General features: G+C 38.3%; 1 protein-coding gene across 1 annotated transcript; it reads right to left on the minus strand.

Moving 5' to 3' along the window:
- Positions 1 to 185: 185 nt before the first annotated feature.
- On the minus strand, positions 186 to 19,898 carry spag1b (sperm associated antigen 1b). The gene is made up of 18 exons (XM_088006059.1): positions 19,744 to 19,898; positions 19,016 to 19,175; positions 18,785 to 18,907; positions 18,626 to 18,696; positions 18,352 to 18,455; positions 18,138 to 18,243; positions 16,802 to 16,932; positions 16,586 to 16,692; positions 14,794 to 14,926; positions 12,991 to 13,431; positions 7,848 to 7,947; positions 7,380 to 7,532; positions 5,981 to 6,138; positions 4,819 to 4,960; positions 3,176 to 3,302; positions 2,910 to 3,068; positions 1,790 to 2,113; positions 186 to 1,698 (listed from the first exon to the last, which is right to left on the minus strand). Exons 1-18 carry the CDS (start codon positions 19,881 to 19,883, stop codon positions 1,570 to 1,572), a joined length of 2,808 nt encoding a protein of 935 aa, XP_087862185.1. The 5' UTR covers positions 19,884 to 19,898; the 3' UTR covers positions 186 to 1,569.
- Between the last annotated feature and the right edge of the window lie 200 nt (positions 19,899 to 20,098).

Below are 20,098 nucleotides of genomic sequence, written 5' to 3' on the forward strand. Positions count from 1 at the left end.
GCACACCGGTGCCAGATGGAATCGATCGTTTGTGCAGAACGGGATAAGGAGTTTGTATATTTGTTTGGTAATTTGCTTTACTATATGCGTGTAAATGCATATCTACAAAAAATAAAATAAAAAAAATGTATATCAAATGTGTGTGTTTTTTGTGAAGCAAAATAACAAATATGTCAAGCATGGCATGAAAGACATTTTCTTTCTTTATTGAACAGGCCTCTGAATTCTGTACAGATGACATTTTTACTGAAACATATACAGCTAAAACTAGATTGTAGAGGACAAATGTAAAATATGGAATTATTGCCTCTCGCCCCTAGTTCAGGTCCCTGAATTTAACTCTGTACATTCAGAAATGACTTTAAAACTGGGTCAGCTCTCAGTTTAGGATTATCAGAATGTTTCATTTTTATTCTTCTAGCATGTAAAAGAATGCAGATTTTAATTGTGGTCTAATTATATGTAAAATTGAGAACAAAAAAAAATCTAGAGGCGCACTGATGAATCAGCCCAGATTTCCTTAATTTTGGGTGATTTTTGAATTTTATCCGCTGGCCTTATCTAATCTACCTCCAAAGCTCTGGAAATCAGCCACTGTCCCTCTTTGTTCTGTTGTGATAGAGGGCGCCACCCCACTGTTGCTTTTGCGACCTTTTGGACAAAAACATATCGGTATCGGCCAAAATTGGAATCGAACAGAAAACTGCAATCGGTGCAAAAAAAAACAAAAACAAAAAAGCTTAATTTAAAAAAAAAAGAAAAAGAATCAAACTGGGAACTAAATCAAATATTTAGCTGAATCAAAACGATAGGCACGCTGCTTCACTCTAGCTTTCACGTCTTAGAGCTCATATGAAGGTGAATGTGGATCTTTGCCTCACCTGGCAGACTTTATTGACCCCAGCTTATATCAGTGGCAAGACTTAGTGATTCAATGCATCTTATTGCATAGTTGCTGTGAAACAGAATTAAACATGAACGGTTTTTTTTTTCCGCTGAACAGCAATGAGCTTAGTTGTTTCTGTTTGTGTAGCGAGGTAACTTCAGTTGCTAACAGCCACAGTTTCCTTAAGTGGCACTGAATACCTTCTCTAAACATGGCTGGTTAATAATGGCCTCTGATTTCAAAAACTTCATGGACCAAATAAACAAAGCTCTGTTCTGGGAACACGAGTTTCTGTTATGTAATCCCGGCTGACCGCAGAGGGTCGGCGGGGGGAGACCGCCCTGCTGTCTGACTCTCCACTCGACCGATCCCACATTGAGGCTGGAACACTTTTGTTAAGTTAAATGATCCAGATGTTCAGTTAAAGTGGTTTGTGCTGGTACATAAAATTTGCATAGCAAACTGTTCTGAACAAAAAAAAAAAAGATATCTTAAGAATTATCCAAACGTAAGAGGACATTCAGAACTTGTCGGAGTCGATTAGATTTTCAATCAGTTCCTCGGTCTTTCTGTGGAAACATTGTGAGCTCAGTTCTGGTGTAGTCTGTTGCATAGAGCCCAGACTGGAGGAGCAGCAGCTCATGCAGCATGGAGGAGGAGGGGGGGAGGTGTAGGAAGGGGGGTCAGATGTATTTGTTGGCCAGATTCTGAACATCATCCTTGGTGAACTCTGCGCTCTCCACAGCTGAAAGACGCTCAAAGAGCTGAGTCACGTAGCGACGCTCATCCTTCTCCAGCATCATGAGAGCCACCTGCAGACACAGTTCAGCTGTTTACCTTCATTCATATACGAGTCATATTTTTAAAATATTCACCAACGAAACCGTTTGAATCCCCTCTTACCCGGAACCTGTCAGCGGTGTGCAGCTGATCGAGGTGCCGGTACGCCAAGTCGGGCTTCTTTTCCAGTAAATGGGAGTCCAGTGCCTTCACGATGAAGCTGATGGTGTGTCCATCCAGCTGGTTGCTGAGATACTGGGGAAGCAGTTCTGGTTCCGTGGATGTCAGCAGTTTGGCACAGGCTGCCGTGTTTCCGCAGCAGCGCGCTGCGTTCAAAGACTGACCGAATTCGTAGGCGCCGCTGGGTTTGAGGTTGATGCTGATGTTGTCTCCTGTGCAGCTGCTCTCGGAGTTTGGAGCTTCCGTCATAGCCTCCTCACCGTCGACCTGCAGTACGAGACGGACACACGTCTTAGAGCCATGCGAGTTATGGATGTGAAACCTCAGTAAACGTCTGAAAAATCACCCACTGGCTGACAGACCCACCCACCATGTCAGCTTCTACACATGTACGGTTGACTTAGCAACTATTGCTATATTTAGCAACGTTTAAAATAAAAATAATAATTAAAAAAAATTAAAAAAAATCGGTGGTCGGCCAATAAACTTCAATCAGTGTGCCCATAATGTGAATTCCAACCAGGACCAACTTGTTGTTTTTTGCTGATGTGTATCTTAACACATTACATCAGTGAAGGTTTATTTCACTGAATGAAACAGCTTCATATTCACACAGACTGATGTTCTGAGCATTTCTTTTCTGTTAATTGTGATGATTTTTCACATACAGCTAAATAAAACTTATTTTATTTAGTTTTATTAAATAAAATAAGTTTATTTAATAAACTTATTTTATTAAATAAGTTAATAAAATAAGTTTATTAAATAAACTTTAATAAACTTAATATACACTTTATTAAGTGTGTATTAAAGCCCACACTTTAATACAGAAGTGTGGGCTTTATGCAAAGCAATCTACTTCCTGGTAGAAAGTTATTATCAAAAGGTCCTTATAAGCTAACAAACGAGCCTCATTGGTTCACATATTCTAATTTATTAAAATGTATCTGTAACGTTTATAATATGGAAACTTGGGGCTCCAACCATATCATATCCTAAAAGAAAAATAAGGCTTTACATGTGAGCAGAGCGCAGACGGCCATGAAACAGAACAGAGACATACCTCTGTGATGGCGACGGTCTTCCTGGGTTTGTCCTGTGTGGCGCTGGACAGACTCTGTCTGAGCAGGACCGTGACCTCCTCCAGCTCCTTCTCAGCCTCCTGCACGTTGGGGTCCAGCTGCAACACTTCCTGCAGGTCCGAGCTACATGCCAGGTAATCCTGATGGGAGCGAACACACAAACTGGCTGTGGAATCATGCTGTCCCATGTGCTGTCTTAAACGCCGGTCTTAATGAAGACAGAAGCGTGGTGTTTGTGTGTGCTGACCTGGAGGCCCTTGTTGGCCAGGGCACGTCTAAAGAAGGCCTTCTTGTTGTCCGGCTCCAGCTCCAGCGCTGCGTCGCAGTCCTGCTTGGCCTCACCGAACCGCTGCAGCTTTAGGTAGCACAGAGCTCTGGAATCGCACCAACAACCTGTCAGTTCTGCTCACCAGCCGCTCGGCTTGATAAACGAATTCCTATCATTTGAATTTGATAACATGCTCCATGTTCGGTCATTGTCAGACCACGGATTAAACAGTAAAATATTGTTCTGTGACCTAGCTCTGCTATCTGGCTTTATAAATGAGTTTTCTTCTGGTTGCTTGCACTGTTATTTATAAGTACCAGAATAAAGATGGTCGGAAACAAAACTCCTCCGTGTTTATCACGAGATCCCAATAAAACACAGTTATGTTTGGGGTTGTAAAGTTTAAGGAGTGTGAATACTTTTTAAAGTCACAGTAGAAAGAGGATTACTTTCAACTAGAGTTTTCTACAAATTTAATAAGTTAAATTTAAGACATTTTTATCTTTAGAATTTTAGACATTTAAGACAGAAAATAATCCTTATGTAGGGCTGCAGCTAACGGTTATTTTAGCAATCGATTAATAGGATTTTAATTTGAACATCATCATGAAAAGCTAAGCCCAGTGTACGGCCAATCTGTTGATCATTTTATGGATGAACTGATTAATAATTGGATGCCAAAGTTGTTCAATAGGAGATTTTGTTTTATGGAGTTTGAAGTGGGTGAAGCTAAAACTACAGCACTTGAGGAATTTTAGGTAGAACAAGATTTACAAGATTTTTTTGCTTATCTGCAATGCAGAACGTATGTATCTTTTGTACAGTTTCCACTTAATTACTGCTCAAAAAAGGCAGTAATTCAGGAAATGGCCTTTTTTCCCCTGAAAATTAGTAAAGAAAAACAAAAAGAAAGAAAGGAGAAAGAAAGAAAAAAACTGACAGAAAATCTAGGCATATTTAACCCTCCTACTGTCTTAAGAGACATTTAGACCCCACAAGTGTTTAACTCTGTGCGTGGTCCAGCAGGGTTGATTCTGTGTGCGCCTAAACGAGCCTTTTTTTTTGTAGTTTCGGAAACTGCAGTCTTCGCGCGATGCTCAGGTGAAGCGTGGCAGATGTCGCAGTCGGTCAATGGGGAAACTCGTAGCGCAGGTCAGACCGCACACACGTTAAAAAGCTTGCGAGATTCAATTGACCACGTCTCTTAAGATCATAGGAGGGTTAAATATTGAAAAAAAAGGGACAAGAATACATTAAATAATCTCTTGTCTCTAAATACATTTGCCAGTTACTCCTCAGCAGCTACCTTTAGGTGACCTTGGGCATCTGTTCTGGTCTGGCTGTACTACAGAAAAGCTATTTTTACAGCAGAGTTCATGACACGTGCGAACAGAATCACACAGCGGGAGATTTTTCATCCCAACAGCAGTTTCCTTTCTTCATTCTCAGCAGTGAGCCGAAAACAGAAAGAACACAGCGGCAGGCAGGCAGGCAGGCAGGCAGGCAGACAGACAGACAGACAGACAGACAGACAGACAGACAGACAGACAGACAGACAGACAGACAGACAGACAGACAGACAGACAGACAGAGAGAGAGAGAGAGATACTGAGTTATCTAACCTGTTGGTGTAGATAGCACACTCCTTTGGCTTTAGCTTAAGGCATTCTGCGTACTTCCCCAGAGCTTCCTGGTACTGACCCTTCTTCACAAAATCATTCCCTTCTTGCTTCAAAGCTGTAAAACGGACTTCTGCTCTCCTTTCTACAACACAGAATAAAGAGGTGATTACTTAACATTGATTATTGATTATTCCTATGCGGACCACTTCCATTTGCCTCTCTTTTGCCGTCATAAATCCAGCTAGCAGGACGTTTTAATTGGCCTCCTTTTCACGAGCCAGTGTTGTGCAGCGGGGGGTTTAACGCTGTAGAAGAATGCTGAGCTGGCCGGACACATGGCATGAGAGAGAAAGTCAGCAATCAGACACAGTGTGAACTACAGGCTAATCAATCTGCTGCAGAGCATCATCAGGGAGGGAAAAGTGTGCCAGCAGCTCTTTTCTTTATTAAAGTGTATTATTAGCAGCTGGAGCAAAGACTGGGGATGGAGGAAAGCGCCTGGTCAGCACAAGGAGGTGACAAATGTAATATGGCTTCTAAAATGTAATATGGCTTCTAAATGCCTCTTGTGACAAACACAAAAAATTCTGGTACAAAATCCCAGTCCAGTCGAGCCACTTGCTAGTAGGCCTGACATCATAACTAATTCTGCTAGACGATAAATTGTCCCAGTAATTATCGTGATAATCGATAATGTTGTTTTGAGAGTTCACTCTCAAAGAGAAATTAACATTTTTTTAAAAGAACTCCTAACAGTGGAATTGGAATATATTTTAAATGTCCAAAATAAAACAAGCAAAAACAATGAATAAAAAGGAAGCAAAAGTGACAAACAAACAAAACCATAAATAAAATGAACCGTCTCTGTAAAGAACATTGCCTTTCACAAAATATTAATTATCAGAATGGAACTAAAAATAAAATAAAAAATCCCCCAAAATAAGAATTTGTAGAGAAAAAAAAATCAACAACTAGTTCATTTGTAAAAACACACAACTATATCTGATTGCCTTTTAGAATAATTCATGTAAAAAAAATTACATTCTTAAACTGGTCAGGCGCTGTAAAATGTAGCAAATTTCTTGATATTAAAACACATAGTGGTTTGTTCTACAAGTCCAGGTCCGTTTTCATCAGTGGAGGGTGAATGTTTTCAACAGACCTGCGTCTCTGGAGGCTTTTTCTGCTCGAGCCTGCAGGACCTGCTGGCTGGGGGGGTCTTCTCGTCGGTGCTGCTGGGCGGACAGGGGAACCAGGGGAATGTCTGGGAGCTTCTCTCTCCACTCTGGGCCGTCCTGCTCGATCAGCAACCGGGTGATTCTGGTGAGACAAAAAACAGAGCAGGTTTGTAGAGAGCTAAAAAAAAAAAAAACTTTTTGTATATTACACTTTCTGAATCCAAAAATGCTACAGTAATTCCTTCTTTTTTATTTTGCTGTTGTAGACGAATCAAATAAAGGGGTTAAAATTTGGTGAAAAGACACAGAAGCAAAAAGAAAATGTGTGAAAATATCATACAAAGTCAATGTCTATTTTCAGAAACGGAGAAGTAAAGGAAGAAATAAAAAGGGGAAAATACTGAAATAATTCTACTGTAATCTAAAACTGAAAGACAAACATTTCTCCTCCTTGACTTTTTAAACCAGCCACTTTTAGCTTTGAGTAAAGCTCTGCAAACTTTAACCATATAAGAATTTTTAAAATCATCAATTTCCTAAGATAATGTGCTGACTCTTTTTTTTTGCCTATTTATTTATTTACCTAAATCATATTTTGGCAATAATAAGAGGGTGATCTTTTTGCCAATGCTTCTTTTGGCTAAAAATGCAATTATTTTGAGAAGGTGTCAAAATGACCTCTAATATATTTTCAGAAAAGCTGTTCATTTGTAACCTTCACTGTTTAAATGATGGTGACGTGATGATCAAACTTCCTACATTTAGTTTATTCAATATGGAATTTTTTTTAACTTGAGCAACTTGAGTAACTTCCCTTGACCTGATGAGTGACTATAAGTGTTTGTATTGCATAACACAGAAGCACATGTACTTTAGCAGCCATATTTAGCCTTTAGCTAAAGTAAATCTCTAAGTGACTAAAAAAGTCTCAGGACATGTAACAGTTTAAGTTCTAAAAATAGACAAGGACAGTCTTTACTGTCATTCAACTGCACATTTAAATTCTACAGATTGATATAGCTCCACTAATAATAAAAGAAACAAATAAAAATAAAAATATATCAATATAAATATATACAGTAAAATGATTAACTGAAGTTCAGTAGTGACTCATTGGGGTGAAAAGCAGTGGGCTCACTACACAACCCTGAGGGCAGCCAGTGGTAAGGAAGACGGCACTTGAGTTATATTTGCCAACCCTAACATAGTGGAGTCTATAAACATATAAATAAACAGATAAAGAAGTAAAATCAAGGTTTTCAGTAGGCTTCAGCCAGAAACTAACGACTATAAAGAATCAGCTGAAATGTGAAGAACTGTGAACTGAATGCGTTCAGTTTGCCCTGCTTCAGTGCAGCCGGTCTGAACGGTGGGAGCTAACACCTGTTGACGCTGTCATGTGCCGCCTGCACGCTGATGTCGATCTGCAGGACGGTCTTGTAATCCACGTAGGCCTTCCTGTAGCGCTCCAGCGTCTCGTAAGCCATGGCCCGGCGCAGGAGGGGCTTGAGGGAGAACGGCTGGAGCTCCAGGGCTCTAGTTAGTATAAATAGACATAATTAGATGAGGACAAAGGATCAAGGCCCCTGTGATACATGCAAGACGAGAAGATTGTGTTTCTGTATCTACAGTTCATGTTTACATGCTATTTTAGATGTCTGTTACTTAATACACGACATATTAGTATGGTTTTTGTAACCCCATCTCTCTGCAGGGACATTAAGTGTTTCAGGGTGTGTTAATGGGAGGGAACCTCAGTGATGGTTCAACACGCCTTGGTTAAATGACTGGGATCGGCTACTGTAGCTTCTCTGCCATCATGCTGGATTAGGAGTGAGCCATGGCTCTCACCTGGTGCAGTCCTGTATGCAGTCCTGACTGTTGCCATCTTTCAGGTAGCACGCCGCTCTGTTGGAATACAGAATACACAGATCCTCAGGACTATCCATCCCTGCATGGAGAAAAACCAGTTTCAGATTTCAGATGAACTTTATGCTGGTAAATTAATAAGATTACAACAAAAAAAGAAAACAAAATAACAAATAATTTACCAAAAAAGAAGGATTAGGCAGAAGACAAGGCTTATACTTCCCTACTCAGATACCTACAGTAATGGAGCTTATGTACTGTCCATATAAATACATAAATAAATACACATATTTATATTTAAATAGGCATGTATATACATATTTCACACAAATATAGTGTAACACAATACATATATACATCTACGTAACAGTGTGAGCTTTTATGATTATACATTTTAAGGCTCTTAAAGCTCACTAAAAAGCACATAATTTAATATTATTCAATTCCTTCCAGTTTCATGTTGATAACTGAACCGCAGCCAGACGTTACTTTACTCTTTAGCATGTTCAAATATTAACAAACCTTGTAAATTATGTTTACTCTTTCTTAACTTAAATCATTTATGTTTTCCTAAAGGAAGACATTTGTTCATCACTTTACACCTTAAAATTTTAAAGTATAACTTTGACTGAAAGGTTTATTAGTTGGTTCCCTATAATCTATTACAGACAACAGCAGCAGGCACAGATGTACCTCTCAGCTGCAGTGACTACAGCTTTTAAAAGATTTGCATGTCATGAATTACAATGTTCAAATATCAGTTTATTGCACCAGCATGAAGTATTTTAGAAACATGACAGTAGCTACTTTCACTTCCTCCTCAGTGTTTTGAATGTGTACATGTTGAAATAAAGGGTTCCTTGGCTGATCAAATAGAAACATTTTAGTTTCATTCTATAATATCCATCCTTATGTACACTTATAACTTAAGCTTAATGCATGTCTGTCCCTGGATTTTAACAGTTTTATTTTAAATGTGGAGTCTTTGATCCTTAAGCTTCACAAGTTTGAATTTATACACATTTACGTTTTTTCCTCACTGTGAAGTTAAATCAGATCAAACTTTTCTTGTGTTAGCTTATTTAGAATGACCAAAATTATGTCTGTTTGTCAGAAAATTTAGTGAGAACATTTTGTTTTAGAAATTTTTTGTAACTTTCCTCAAATTCAAAGGTTTTACATTATTTTGGTCAGTATCAGAGATAACTCTTTCAAAATGTATGACTTTGGTCAAAACCTTTTGGGCTTCCTTCCACTTTTTGCTATGCTGCTGTATGACTGGCAGCTAAACAGGCCCTTTGCATCATGCTACCAAGATCCGCAATTTTAGAACAACAAGAAAAAGCTTCTGTATTTCAATTAAAGGTGTAAAGTTATGGAACAAGTTACATGAAGATTTAAAACAAAGCAATAGTTTAATACAATTCAAAAGAAAATACAAGGAGGTAATTTTCAATAGATACACATATGGGTGACAGAAAGCAATAAGGTGTGTATTGCAGATAACAACTTGGTGTAAGGGTTTAGAAAGACAAACCAGCATAAAATGGGAAAATGTATAGGTAAATATTAGTAACTGTTACTTCTGATTGCCACTTTGACTTAGATTTTTTTAATGACAGTAGGACTCTAAAGTTTCAAGTGTTTAGGGGGTAGGAGTTTATAAGTTCTCACTTCTTCCTACCCCATTTTGAGCATGATATGTTAACTGAAACAAAAAATCTGTATTTTCTCTTCTTTTTTATGCACTTCTTGTTACTGTGCACTATTTTATTTTTATATTTGTATCATGTTCGAATAAAATTTCATTTCATTTCATTTCATGCTACCACCACCATTTAGTCAAGTAACCTTTTGTAAAGAGTAGTTTTACTGCACTGTACTTTTTACTTTTACTTGAGTTATGTTATAATCAAGTATCGCTGCTCTTAGTCGAGTAAAATGTCTGGACACTCTACCTACTGTGACTTACTTTGCTGAAAGAAGAAAAAAAACGGTTTTTAACCCAAACTGCATGAGATACAAACACACACCTGCAATTTATGTTGAAGTGAGACAACAGTTCATACACAAGCTTTGTTGCTGTAATACTATTTTCTACCTGCTGTACCTGTTGTGCCATTTGACGATTAAAAAGAAACCACAAAGAACACATATTGTCCCTGAAAGAACTCTACCATACTTTAAATTTATATGACCTACTGTAGTATTGGTGACATACGTTTTATATGGAAATAAAAAGGATTCCTTCTGTCTACATGTATTATTATGCCACTTATTTGAATTCTTTGTTTTTTCATTTCAGTCTTTAGAATTCTAAAATTTTGCACAAAAACATATATTTTTATCTTTCTGACTACATAATTTAAAAATATTAAGATGGTCAGTTACTCAGTACTTGCCAACCCTTTTTCTTTTTTATAAAATATTGTTCTTTATTTCTTAGTTACCTTTACTTGAGTAGCTCTATGTTGTTTTTTTCCCTCTAGGTTTATTGGCTCTAGTGATCTTTATTTGATAGTGAATTGACAGGAAAGTGGGTAATGAGAGAAGGGGGAAGACATGCAGCAAAGGTCACGAAGCTGGGAATTGAACCTGTGACAGCTGCGTTGAGGACTAAGGCTTCCATATGTGGGTTGTGCTTAACCCCTGGGCCACCACAGCACCCCAGAGTAGCTCTATGTTTACCTGAGTACATGTTTTGGTAATCTACTCACCTCTGCATTGGAAAAACACAGAATCTCACTACATATTTTGGTCTAGTTTCTTCAAATATCTTAATACACTTGAAATAAGACAGAACTGACTTGCAAGTAACGTTTGAGCAAACTATAGGAACTTGTTTTAAGTCGATCATTACTTAATATTGATGAAAAAGCACTAGTTCCACTGGCAAATTATTTCACTGATAACATGGGGAAAATGTCTTGTTATAAATGAAAAAAAATCAGCCAGTGGAACTGTGTCTTTACAATACATGTTGATTTAAAACTGCCTTAATAGTAGAAGTGTTCACTTTGAGCCTTCTTCCCTCCTGTGCTGTTCTTGGATATTGTAATCCATTTCCTTTCATCTGAGGGGGACAGTTTGGGCTAGGTAGCTGTAAAATTGATACAATTTGGGATCACTGTCATTGGGACAGTGATCCCAAAGACAGATTCAAACTGGTTTTGGAAAGGGTAAAGCAGAGAGGGGGAAGACATGCAGCAAATGGCTCGAGATCAGGAATTGAATCCAGGACAAACACCTAGTCAAAGTCTTTGGACATGGTGCACATGGTCTACCAACTGAACTACCCAGAAAACTAGTTTTAGGTTTTTTATAAATAAACTTTTGAAAATGAGTGCAGTTATTCTATAAAATATTTAAAATAACTGCTAAAACCTGCACCTGTTTTTAGCCAGAGTTATTAAGAATCAATGTGGAAGGTCTTTGGTAAAAGTGCCACTTAAGTACTGAGTAGACCAGATAGTCAATCATTTAATGGCTAAAAATTACCTAATCAGGAAAACCAAAATATAAAGTAATGTGGAAATGTTTATATTTGATGGTCAAAAATGACAATAACTCATATATACAACAAAATTACAAAATAGCAAAATCAGGCAAAAGCAGTTTTTCTCTAAATCAATTTCTTTCTATATAAAACTTACAAAACTTTAACAAAAACTGCAGGTGTGAATTTCATTCAAGGAAGAGGAGCGATACTTCAAAAATAAAAGTACTGGCAGCTCAACAAAGTAAAAAGTACAGTGTAGTAAAAGAACTCCTTGTAAAAGTACATTTTGTTCAACATGTTACTCATGTAAATGTTACTAGTTACTACCAAACTCTGTCTACAACCTTCTAAAGTTAATTTAACCAAATATCAGTGGAAGTTTGAGAGCCTATATTCATAATCTGACCATGTGTTCTAAACATTATTTGGCTTAAAGTTCTTATAACACTGTTAAAAGAAAGAAAACAATTTTAAAGTTAAGTATAAAAAAACATACCATGCCATTTATCCCCATGATGACCATGTCAGTGCTTCACTAACACGGCAACATTTCTCTCTTGGTTCTCCACTGATCGAGGTGATGCTCGTTATTCAACCACCTGTAGGCCTCTATTAACCAGCCAACATGTGCTACATTTCCTATTTTTATCGTTTTGGTTTACATTTGTGTCACAGAGTTACGGAAATGAGTCTGAGTGTTATGTCCGGAGCAACATGCTTCTGTTGCACTAAATAGCAGCAGCTTAGCATGCCAGCTCTTCAAATCAAATCAGATTACAGATAACGACGCAGCATGGCAGAGGTGACGTCTCAGCAAACGCTTTCTGCTAATGTAACAGTAGAGACTGTTTACATTATGAGACATATTTATGTTCTGATACACTCATATGAAATGTTTATTGCACTTATTATCATATTCTGTGTACAACTGTGGGGCTCCCTATAGAAGCCTACACATGCACAGAAATCACAAGCTCTCTCTCTCCATTGACTGTTCAGGCTTTCACTTCCTGTAAAAAAAATACAGCTCTCGTCCAACTCGTTCTATTTCACAGTGAGTGGTTAGTGGTCATGTGACTTGGACAGAGCAAAGCTGAGAGGCTTAGCTCAGGCTAAAACAGAAACGCTGTCCCTCCACTCCACAGCAGCCTAACTGTGACGCAGTGTTCAGGACACAGAGTCATTAAACGCACTGCCAGATCATGTCATGGCTGTTTCAGGACAGTTCTTAGGCTGCAGTGGCCACTGCTCTGTGAGCTGACTTACTTCGGACAAACTGAAACTGACCTTTCCCAGTCAAATAATGTAATTCAGAAGATTCTAGAGATCAAAACAGAAGCGCAGTAATGGCTGACAGCTTATGACCTTTGATATGCAACTAGAGCGGTCAGCCAAAGTCTCACAGCTACTGATAATTAAAACACGCAGAGATCTGCTCAGCCGGCTCTAGGCACGGGTGTGCTGGTGAGGAAACACTAGTTGGTTAGATTCTGACTCATTAGTTTCTTGTCAGTACCTGTCTATTGCCCTGCTGTGGCCGCTTTGATCCGTAAAGTTTACTTCTCAAGACATTTCCAGACTTACCTGGTGCCTTAGAGTCTGACAATGTCAACAGCGAGGACTCACCTGAATCTGTGTAGCCCTGGATGGCTTGTGAGTATTTCTCCAAAGCATCAGCAAACTGTCCGTTTTTAAATAGCAGGTTCCCTTCATTCTTTAGCCGAGAAAGGTGTGGGGGGAGGGCTCCGCATGGGGTGTCCAGATTGACAGTTTCCTTTGCTTTTTCCCCACCTGTAGTCCCCTTATCGCCCTGCGCTGAAGCGGTCGATCCCCTCTTGCTTGATCCGTTGGCCACCTTCTCCTTTGACTCCTCTGGGACTTTGTACTTATCCGAGGTGCCCCCTTTGCCCCTCCAGGGTCCATGATGCGAGTTGCTGGTGTCAGTGTGCGGACCCCCGTCCCCTCTACTGTGGGGCTTTTTTTGAGCGTTTCCCATGTCTCCCCTTTCGGCAGGAGCAGCAGAGCTCTCCTCCCCTCCCACAGGCTGGCTGGGTTGAACCGGACAAGCTAGAAGTTAGACAGAGGGAGATAGAGAGAGAGAGAGAGAAAGAGAGAGAGAGAGAGAGACACACACCCACAGGAAAGAGTCAGCGGTTACGTCAGGGCAGAGGGGGAAGGGTTGACACATGCTACACCTCAAACGGGGAGTTCCAGGAAACACCAACTGCGAGCAGTCAATGACAAAAGCTGTTTATGGGGGAGGGAATTAACTCACATCCAGATATTATATATCACATAACCCTGAGGGACAAGAGGAATTTCCTCTATCCACAGCACTTATTACGTGCTATTATTAGAGCCCACTCAGATGTTCTGTGTGTACATAAGAAAAACAAAATGTTCCCTCGTCCAGGTCTGCGTTCTACATAAGAAGACATAAAGTTTTGATCTTTACCAGGTTCTAGGGATGCACCAATTTAGATTTTGGCCGCTACCAATTTTTTTTTGTCGGAAAAGTTGCTACATAAAGCGACAAAGTAACTAAGTTGGTAACAGTGAGGAGACTATTGTTAAATGTTTATGTGCAGACGTGACCTGGTGGACAGGTATCTGTCAGTCCTCTCTCATGGCAGAGCAAAAGGGGACAGCGGCTGATTTTCAGATCTTTGTGGAGGCGGATAAGATCGTTTTCACATGTATGTATCGGCCAATTGCCAATCTCCTAAATATAGGGTCGATTTATCAGCCTGTCAATATATCAGTGCACCCTTAAAAATGATCCCACAGTGACCTAATTTATTATCCAAGGTAGAGGCAAAAATGGAAAAGCTGAGTAAAACAATACTAAAGGACCATGTAAAGCACAGGTGTCAAACTCCAGTCCTCGAGGGCCGGTGTCCTGCAACTTTTAGATGTGCCTCTGCTGCACCACACCTGAATAGAATAATTAGGTCATTAGCAGGACTCTGGTGAACTTACCTACACAAGGAGGAGGTAATTAAGCCATTTCATTCCAGTGTTTTGTACCTGTGGTACATCTAAAAACTGCAGGACACCGGCCCTCGAGGACTGGAGTTTGACACCCCTGATGTAAAGCATAAATAATAACAAATACCTTGAGTATTTAGTTGTTTTCAGTCTGCCTCTATTTTTCTCTCACATTAGAGGAATTGTGTCCCACTCTGGTTTATAACATTGTTTTGGTTCATTAAAGTCATGTATATCTCTACAATACCTTTACAATAATAAATGTTGAATATGCTTTTTTAAAAAAAAAAAAAAGGAAAAGAAAAAAGAAATGAACTGCATAATGGCTTCTAGAAACACTCATGAAACGACATCTCCAGGTTATTTCCTCTCGTCTCAGTCTTTCTGTGTGTAACTCTGGAAATCAGGGCTGCTGATAATTGTGTGAGGTTTCAGTCTCACCTCTCTGCTCCTCCTGTTCTTCTTTGCTGTAACACAAGTTCTCCTCTATCTCTTCAATGAGGATTTTTTTCCCCTTGCTTTGCTGCTCTGGTGGGCAATCCGACATCTTCTTCTCAATTTTAGACAGAAGTTGCTAAACAAAAACAATTTGTGCATTAGAACTGGTTAGCAACCAAAACCAAATTAATTTCTGTATGTCAACAGAAACTACCATCCATGTATAACTGATCTAAAGAAGATACATTACTGAATATTATATCCTTTAGGGGAAAAAAGAGAGAAGAGTTTCACAATGAACTTATTCAAAAATGACACATAAAAGGAAAATAAATAATCATGTTTATGGGGATAAAAAAAAAATCACATCCACATTTCCCTCTCCCAACTAAAACTGGACTCTTACAATGGCTTACAAAAATTTCATTCATTGGAATGTTTTTTTTTTTACATGTTGCACCCTAAAAATGTAGTATATGTTTATTAGGATTTTATGTGACATAAAACTTGAGTTTTATGTCACATTGATGACATTTTCTACAAATAAAAAAATTAAAGCTGTGGCAGCCACAAGTTTTTTACTGCCTGTGATATATTCTCTTTTATAAATGATTTAGTACAATCTATATTCCAGCTAATTTTGATGCTATTCCCTGTTTTTATTGAAGAAAAGCATCCAGACATCATGAAGCTCCCACCTCTTTGGTACGTGTTTTTGGGATGTTTTGACGCATTAGTTTTCAATTATTTATTAAAACAGTTTGATCTCCCCTGACTAGAGCACCTTCTTCCAAATGTTTGATGTGTGCCGTATGTGGATTATAGCAAACTGCATAGAGCAAACTGATTTAAACTTCTCCACAACCTTACCTCTGATCTGTCTGTTGGTTCTTTACATTACGCATGGGTGAACTCTTTATAAAGAGGGTCATCTGATCAAGTTCTGTGAAAGTCACTTGGAGAAGCTGAACCCTAACAGTCGAGCTCTCAGGAAGGAAAACCCCGTTGCCACGGAAGCCAACTTCTCTAAAGATGAGTGGAACCAAATTGTTGACGACTTAAGGGTATGATACCCAGTGGCATGTTTTTTCTTTTCAAGAATTTTTTCATGAAGAACGTTTTTTTGTTGAACTTGTTTTTCTGTTTTTTGTCTTTTTTTCTTTTTGGCAGACATGGGCCGAAGAAACCAAAAAGACTGAAACCTTGTTGAAAGAGGAGTCAATGTTTGAGGACTTGTCAGATGTGAAAATACCTCCTATAAGAAGTTCAAATTGCTTTGTTCCACATAATAAGGTATTTTATTTTAAACAGTTATACAGTGTAAACATTTCTCTTAGATTTCATTTTAGTAAACATTTACTAAATGTAAATGTTTACTAAAATTAAATGTTTAAATTAGTAAACATTTACAATTAGTAAATGTTTACTAATTTACTAAATGTTTACTAAATGGGAGTAAAAATTTAGTCCCGACCCCACAAGGGAAAAGGGTGTACAGAAAATGGATGAATGGATACATCCCAGTTGATCCTAGATATCAAACCCTCCAATAAGCTAGGTGGATGAATATAAGTGCATGCCACACTTTTCAGATTTTTATTTGTAAAATACTTTTTTTTCATAATTACACACTGTATATATGACTGCTGTCTAAATACATTTTATCTGCCAAGCCTTTTTCTGACTTGCTCTAGTATGCTAATAAGGTCCTTAATCCTAAAGAAATACAATGACCCCTAGTGTACAGGATGCTCACTAGCACAAAATGAACGCTTCTCATAACTCTGTCATCTACCATTGCTGCAGGATTGTTCGGCTCTTCCTGAAGTACCGTCCGCAGGTCTTCAGAGGCCATTTGAAACTTCCCCATGTGATAGTAAACAGTAGCACGACGCAGAAGGGCTGGTTAAAATGAAACACACCACAATAAATACTCATTTTCACATTAAAATCATCACTCAAGCAGGTATGCAATTTCACAAGATTACACTTGTTGGAAAAAAAAAAGCACCTTTTTTATTCCTTGGTTCAAGCTCAAGCACCTGCAGACAGTCTGTCATGGCATTGTGCCAGTGCTCCAGGCGGATCTCTGCCTGAGCTCTGTTGTTGTATGCATTCACAGTGGGGAAAATGGAAAGGCTCCTGTAACAGAAGAGAGCAAAAGAACTACATAAGACTAAACTTGTTCCTCCTTTAGGTCGGTTAGGAATACCACAATTATGTCTATCTGTTAAATACCAGGATTACGAAGGAAAGAATTATGCAGAGAATTTAATCACTTTTTTAAAGTCAAAACTTTTAATTATTTATATTTTTGGTAGAAAAAAAAACTTTATCAGGTAGAGTAGGCCATTGTTGTCCTTCAGCCACTGTGTAACCTTTTATTTTAGTTTACCAATTTGACTGAGTTCCAGCTGTATCTTCTAGGCTGATGTCTTAAGACGTTGCTTCAGTATTTCCATGTAAGCATTCATCCACACCCAGATTGTGAAGTATGGTTGTGGTCACTGTGTCTAGACACTTTCATTTCAATTTCATCACATCACAAGACATGTCTCCAGAAACTAACTTCTTCCTCCCTGTGTGCATTTGCAAACTATAATTTTGCTTTTCATGTTACATTTGAAGTGATGACTACTTTCTCGTTGAGTGACCTTTCAGGCAGGTCTCGTTTCATGGATGAACAGTGTGACGGCTGGACATTCCTATGACGTTTTTATCCTGCATACAGCTGTTTTCAACAGATGAACATGACATCTTCGCACTTGCAGAAGTCGATAATTGTCTTCCTGATATCTCAGCTCATTTCTTGACTGTCCTATGCAAGGAAGTAGTGCATAGTAGAGGTGTGCCTAGAAAAATATAGATGTGTCTCCAAATCTGTCAAATTTTGGAAATTAACCTATTAAAGGTGTTTGTAAAATTCAAACTTTGATGAAAATAATATACAATTTATTAAAGCATTCCCTCATTATTTGGCATTTATTATATACAAATTATTTTGGTAAACATAATGTACCTGAAACAGGTACATTAGGTTAATTATAAATTCTAAAAATTAATTAGAATTAATTTTTCTAATTGTTTGTCTGATTTTATGACAATTAGAAAAATTAGCTATTTATCTATTTGTACTGTGTAAGTAAAGAAGAACTTACACAGTAAGTAAACTAGTAAACTATATCGAATGGATATAGTAGATCCATTCGAAAAAAAACATTAAAGAGGGAGTAAAATTTTATCCCTCCACAAAAATATAACGTTTCACTTAGATAACTGTATGTTTAAAAAAAATGTCTTGCAAAGTGAAGTTCTTCATAGTAGCAAAGGTGTTTAGAGACCCTGACCTGGAGTAGTATGCAACTGCCTCTTCGTAATCGTTGGCTCTGAAAGCTTCATTGCCCTTATCCTTTTCCCGATTTGCCAAAAGGAGCTTCTCCTGATGCGACAACACTGGATCACACACCGCACACACGTCACACATAGCCAGCCACTATTGCATAATTATCACTTTGCAGCTGTAAAATACAACACATGTATTTTAGGAACACAATACGTTACATGAGGCATCCACTTCTCTCCTGATGTTGAGATGTCCTGAGTTCAGCCGAGCTGGTGGGTCGAGATGGCCATCTACCTTGCCGCATTCCTCTTCCACATTGAACCTGAAAATAGAAAGCTTTGTGGCAGACAAGACCCTATATATGTAGCGTTCAGTATTTAACTGTTAATGATTGCAACTGTAGATGGGATTATGCATTTCAAAGTGCATGCAGACGCTGTAATACTGCATTCTTTCTTTCAAGCATAACAAACAAAAGAGAAAACAGCTCACTTGTCCCATTCTTGATAATCACGTGGTACAACACGTTTTGAGGGATTTCTTGTTTGTTTTGGGAGTGATGTCTGCAGCAGAAAAACACTATATAAAAATGTTTACTAAATGAAATCTAAGAGAAGTGTTTACACTGTATAACTGTTTAAAATAAAATACCTTATTATGTGGAACAAAGCAATTTGAACTTCTTATAGGAGGTATTTTCACATCTGACAAGTCCTCAAACATTGACTCCTCTTTCAACAAGGTTTCAGTCTTTTTGGTTTCTTCGGCCCATGTCTGCCAAAAAGAAAAAAAAGACAAAAAACAGAAAAACAAGTTCAACAAAAAAAACGTTCTTCATGAAAAAATTCTTGAAAAGAAAAAACATGCCACTGGGTATCATACCCTTAAGTCGTCAACGATTTGGTTCCATTCATCTTTAGAGAAGTTGGCTTCCGTGGCAACGGGGTTTTCCTTCCTGAGAGCTCGACTGTTAGGGTTCAGCTTCTCCAAGTGACTTTCACAGAACTTGATCAGATGGGGATATATGCCCTCTTCACCAGACCTGGACACAAAGTAAGCCTTAAGTCATCGGACTTCAAATTCCTTGTGAAATGTTAGTCAGGATTGGTATTCCATGAAATTTTAATTTCAAATTATTTTTTAGTGCCCCTAATCCTTTATTAGATGGCTTTTAAATGTGTTTTTGAAATGCTATAATGAGCTATTTCTTCCAGTGCTTTCTAAAATATTTTGAAATGCACCAATATGCTTTAGAAAAAATATACCCCCACCCACAGCAAAACATGAAGTTGGCAGCATTCTGCTGTGGGGATGTTTTTCTTCAATAGGGGGGCAAAGAAAAGGGTAAGTGAAAAGATTAATGGAGCTAGATACAGGCACCTGTTAGAGGCTGCAAAAGACCGGAGACTGAAAAGCTTTCTCGTGCATTAAGACAACACCAGTATCTATTACTGCAAAAATAATTTTATTTTATTTTTTTCCCGTTAGAGTGGAAATGATAAAACAATATTGAAAGGGTAAACACCAAGAAGAGAAGGGAAATACAAAAAAGCAACACCTTTTTCCTTTGTGCACACACTGCACAGAAAGCTTAACGAAAAGAACATTACCTCAAAATTTTCAGTATCTTTTCCAGATATTTGACATCTTTGCATTTTTCAATGTAATCATAGTCCAGGTGCTCCACAGGGACCTTAGTACTGAAGCCAGCGGTTGAACTTTGAATAGGAAAAACTGCTTCGCCACTCATGGCTAAGAGCGAAGAGAATGCGACAAAACTCAGTTATCATGTAGGAACTGTAAAACAATAACAGCAAAACTTTTAATAGCATAGTAGTAGAGCTAGTAGCGCTTATAATAACTAGTTCGGTAACAAACAATGTTTAAGATATTTGTTTGAGGCTTCGACATAATAAGGTCTGCCTTAGTTTGAAATCGTCCCATTAATTTATGTCCAATGGAAGC

This window comes from Poecilia mexicana, unplaced genomic scaffold (assembly GCF_051168715.1).
Source record: "Poecilia mexicana isolate PSO_F unplaced genomic scaffold, ASM5116871v1 scaffold_6, whole genome shotgun sequence".
Taxonomy (NCBI): Eukaryota; Metazoa; Chordata; class Actinopteri; order Cyprinodontiformes; family Poeciliidae; genus Poecilia; species Poecilia mexicana.

Bases quoted from the DNA above. Each gene is read 5' to 3' on its own strand.
- spag1b (XM_088006059.1), bottom strand. From the start codon at position 19,883: ATGAGTGGCGAAGCAGTTTTTCCTATTCAAAGTTCAACCGCTGGCTTC. The intron at 14,927-16,585 runs GTAGATGACAGA...GTTTTTGTTTAG, and splicing joins CGAACAATCCTGCAGCAATG to CAACTTCTGTCTAAAATTGA. The intron at 2,114-2,909 runs GTATGTCTCTGT...CTCGTACTGCAG, and splicing joins AGACCGTCGCCATCACAGAG to GTCGACGGTGAGGAGGCTAT.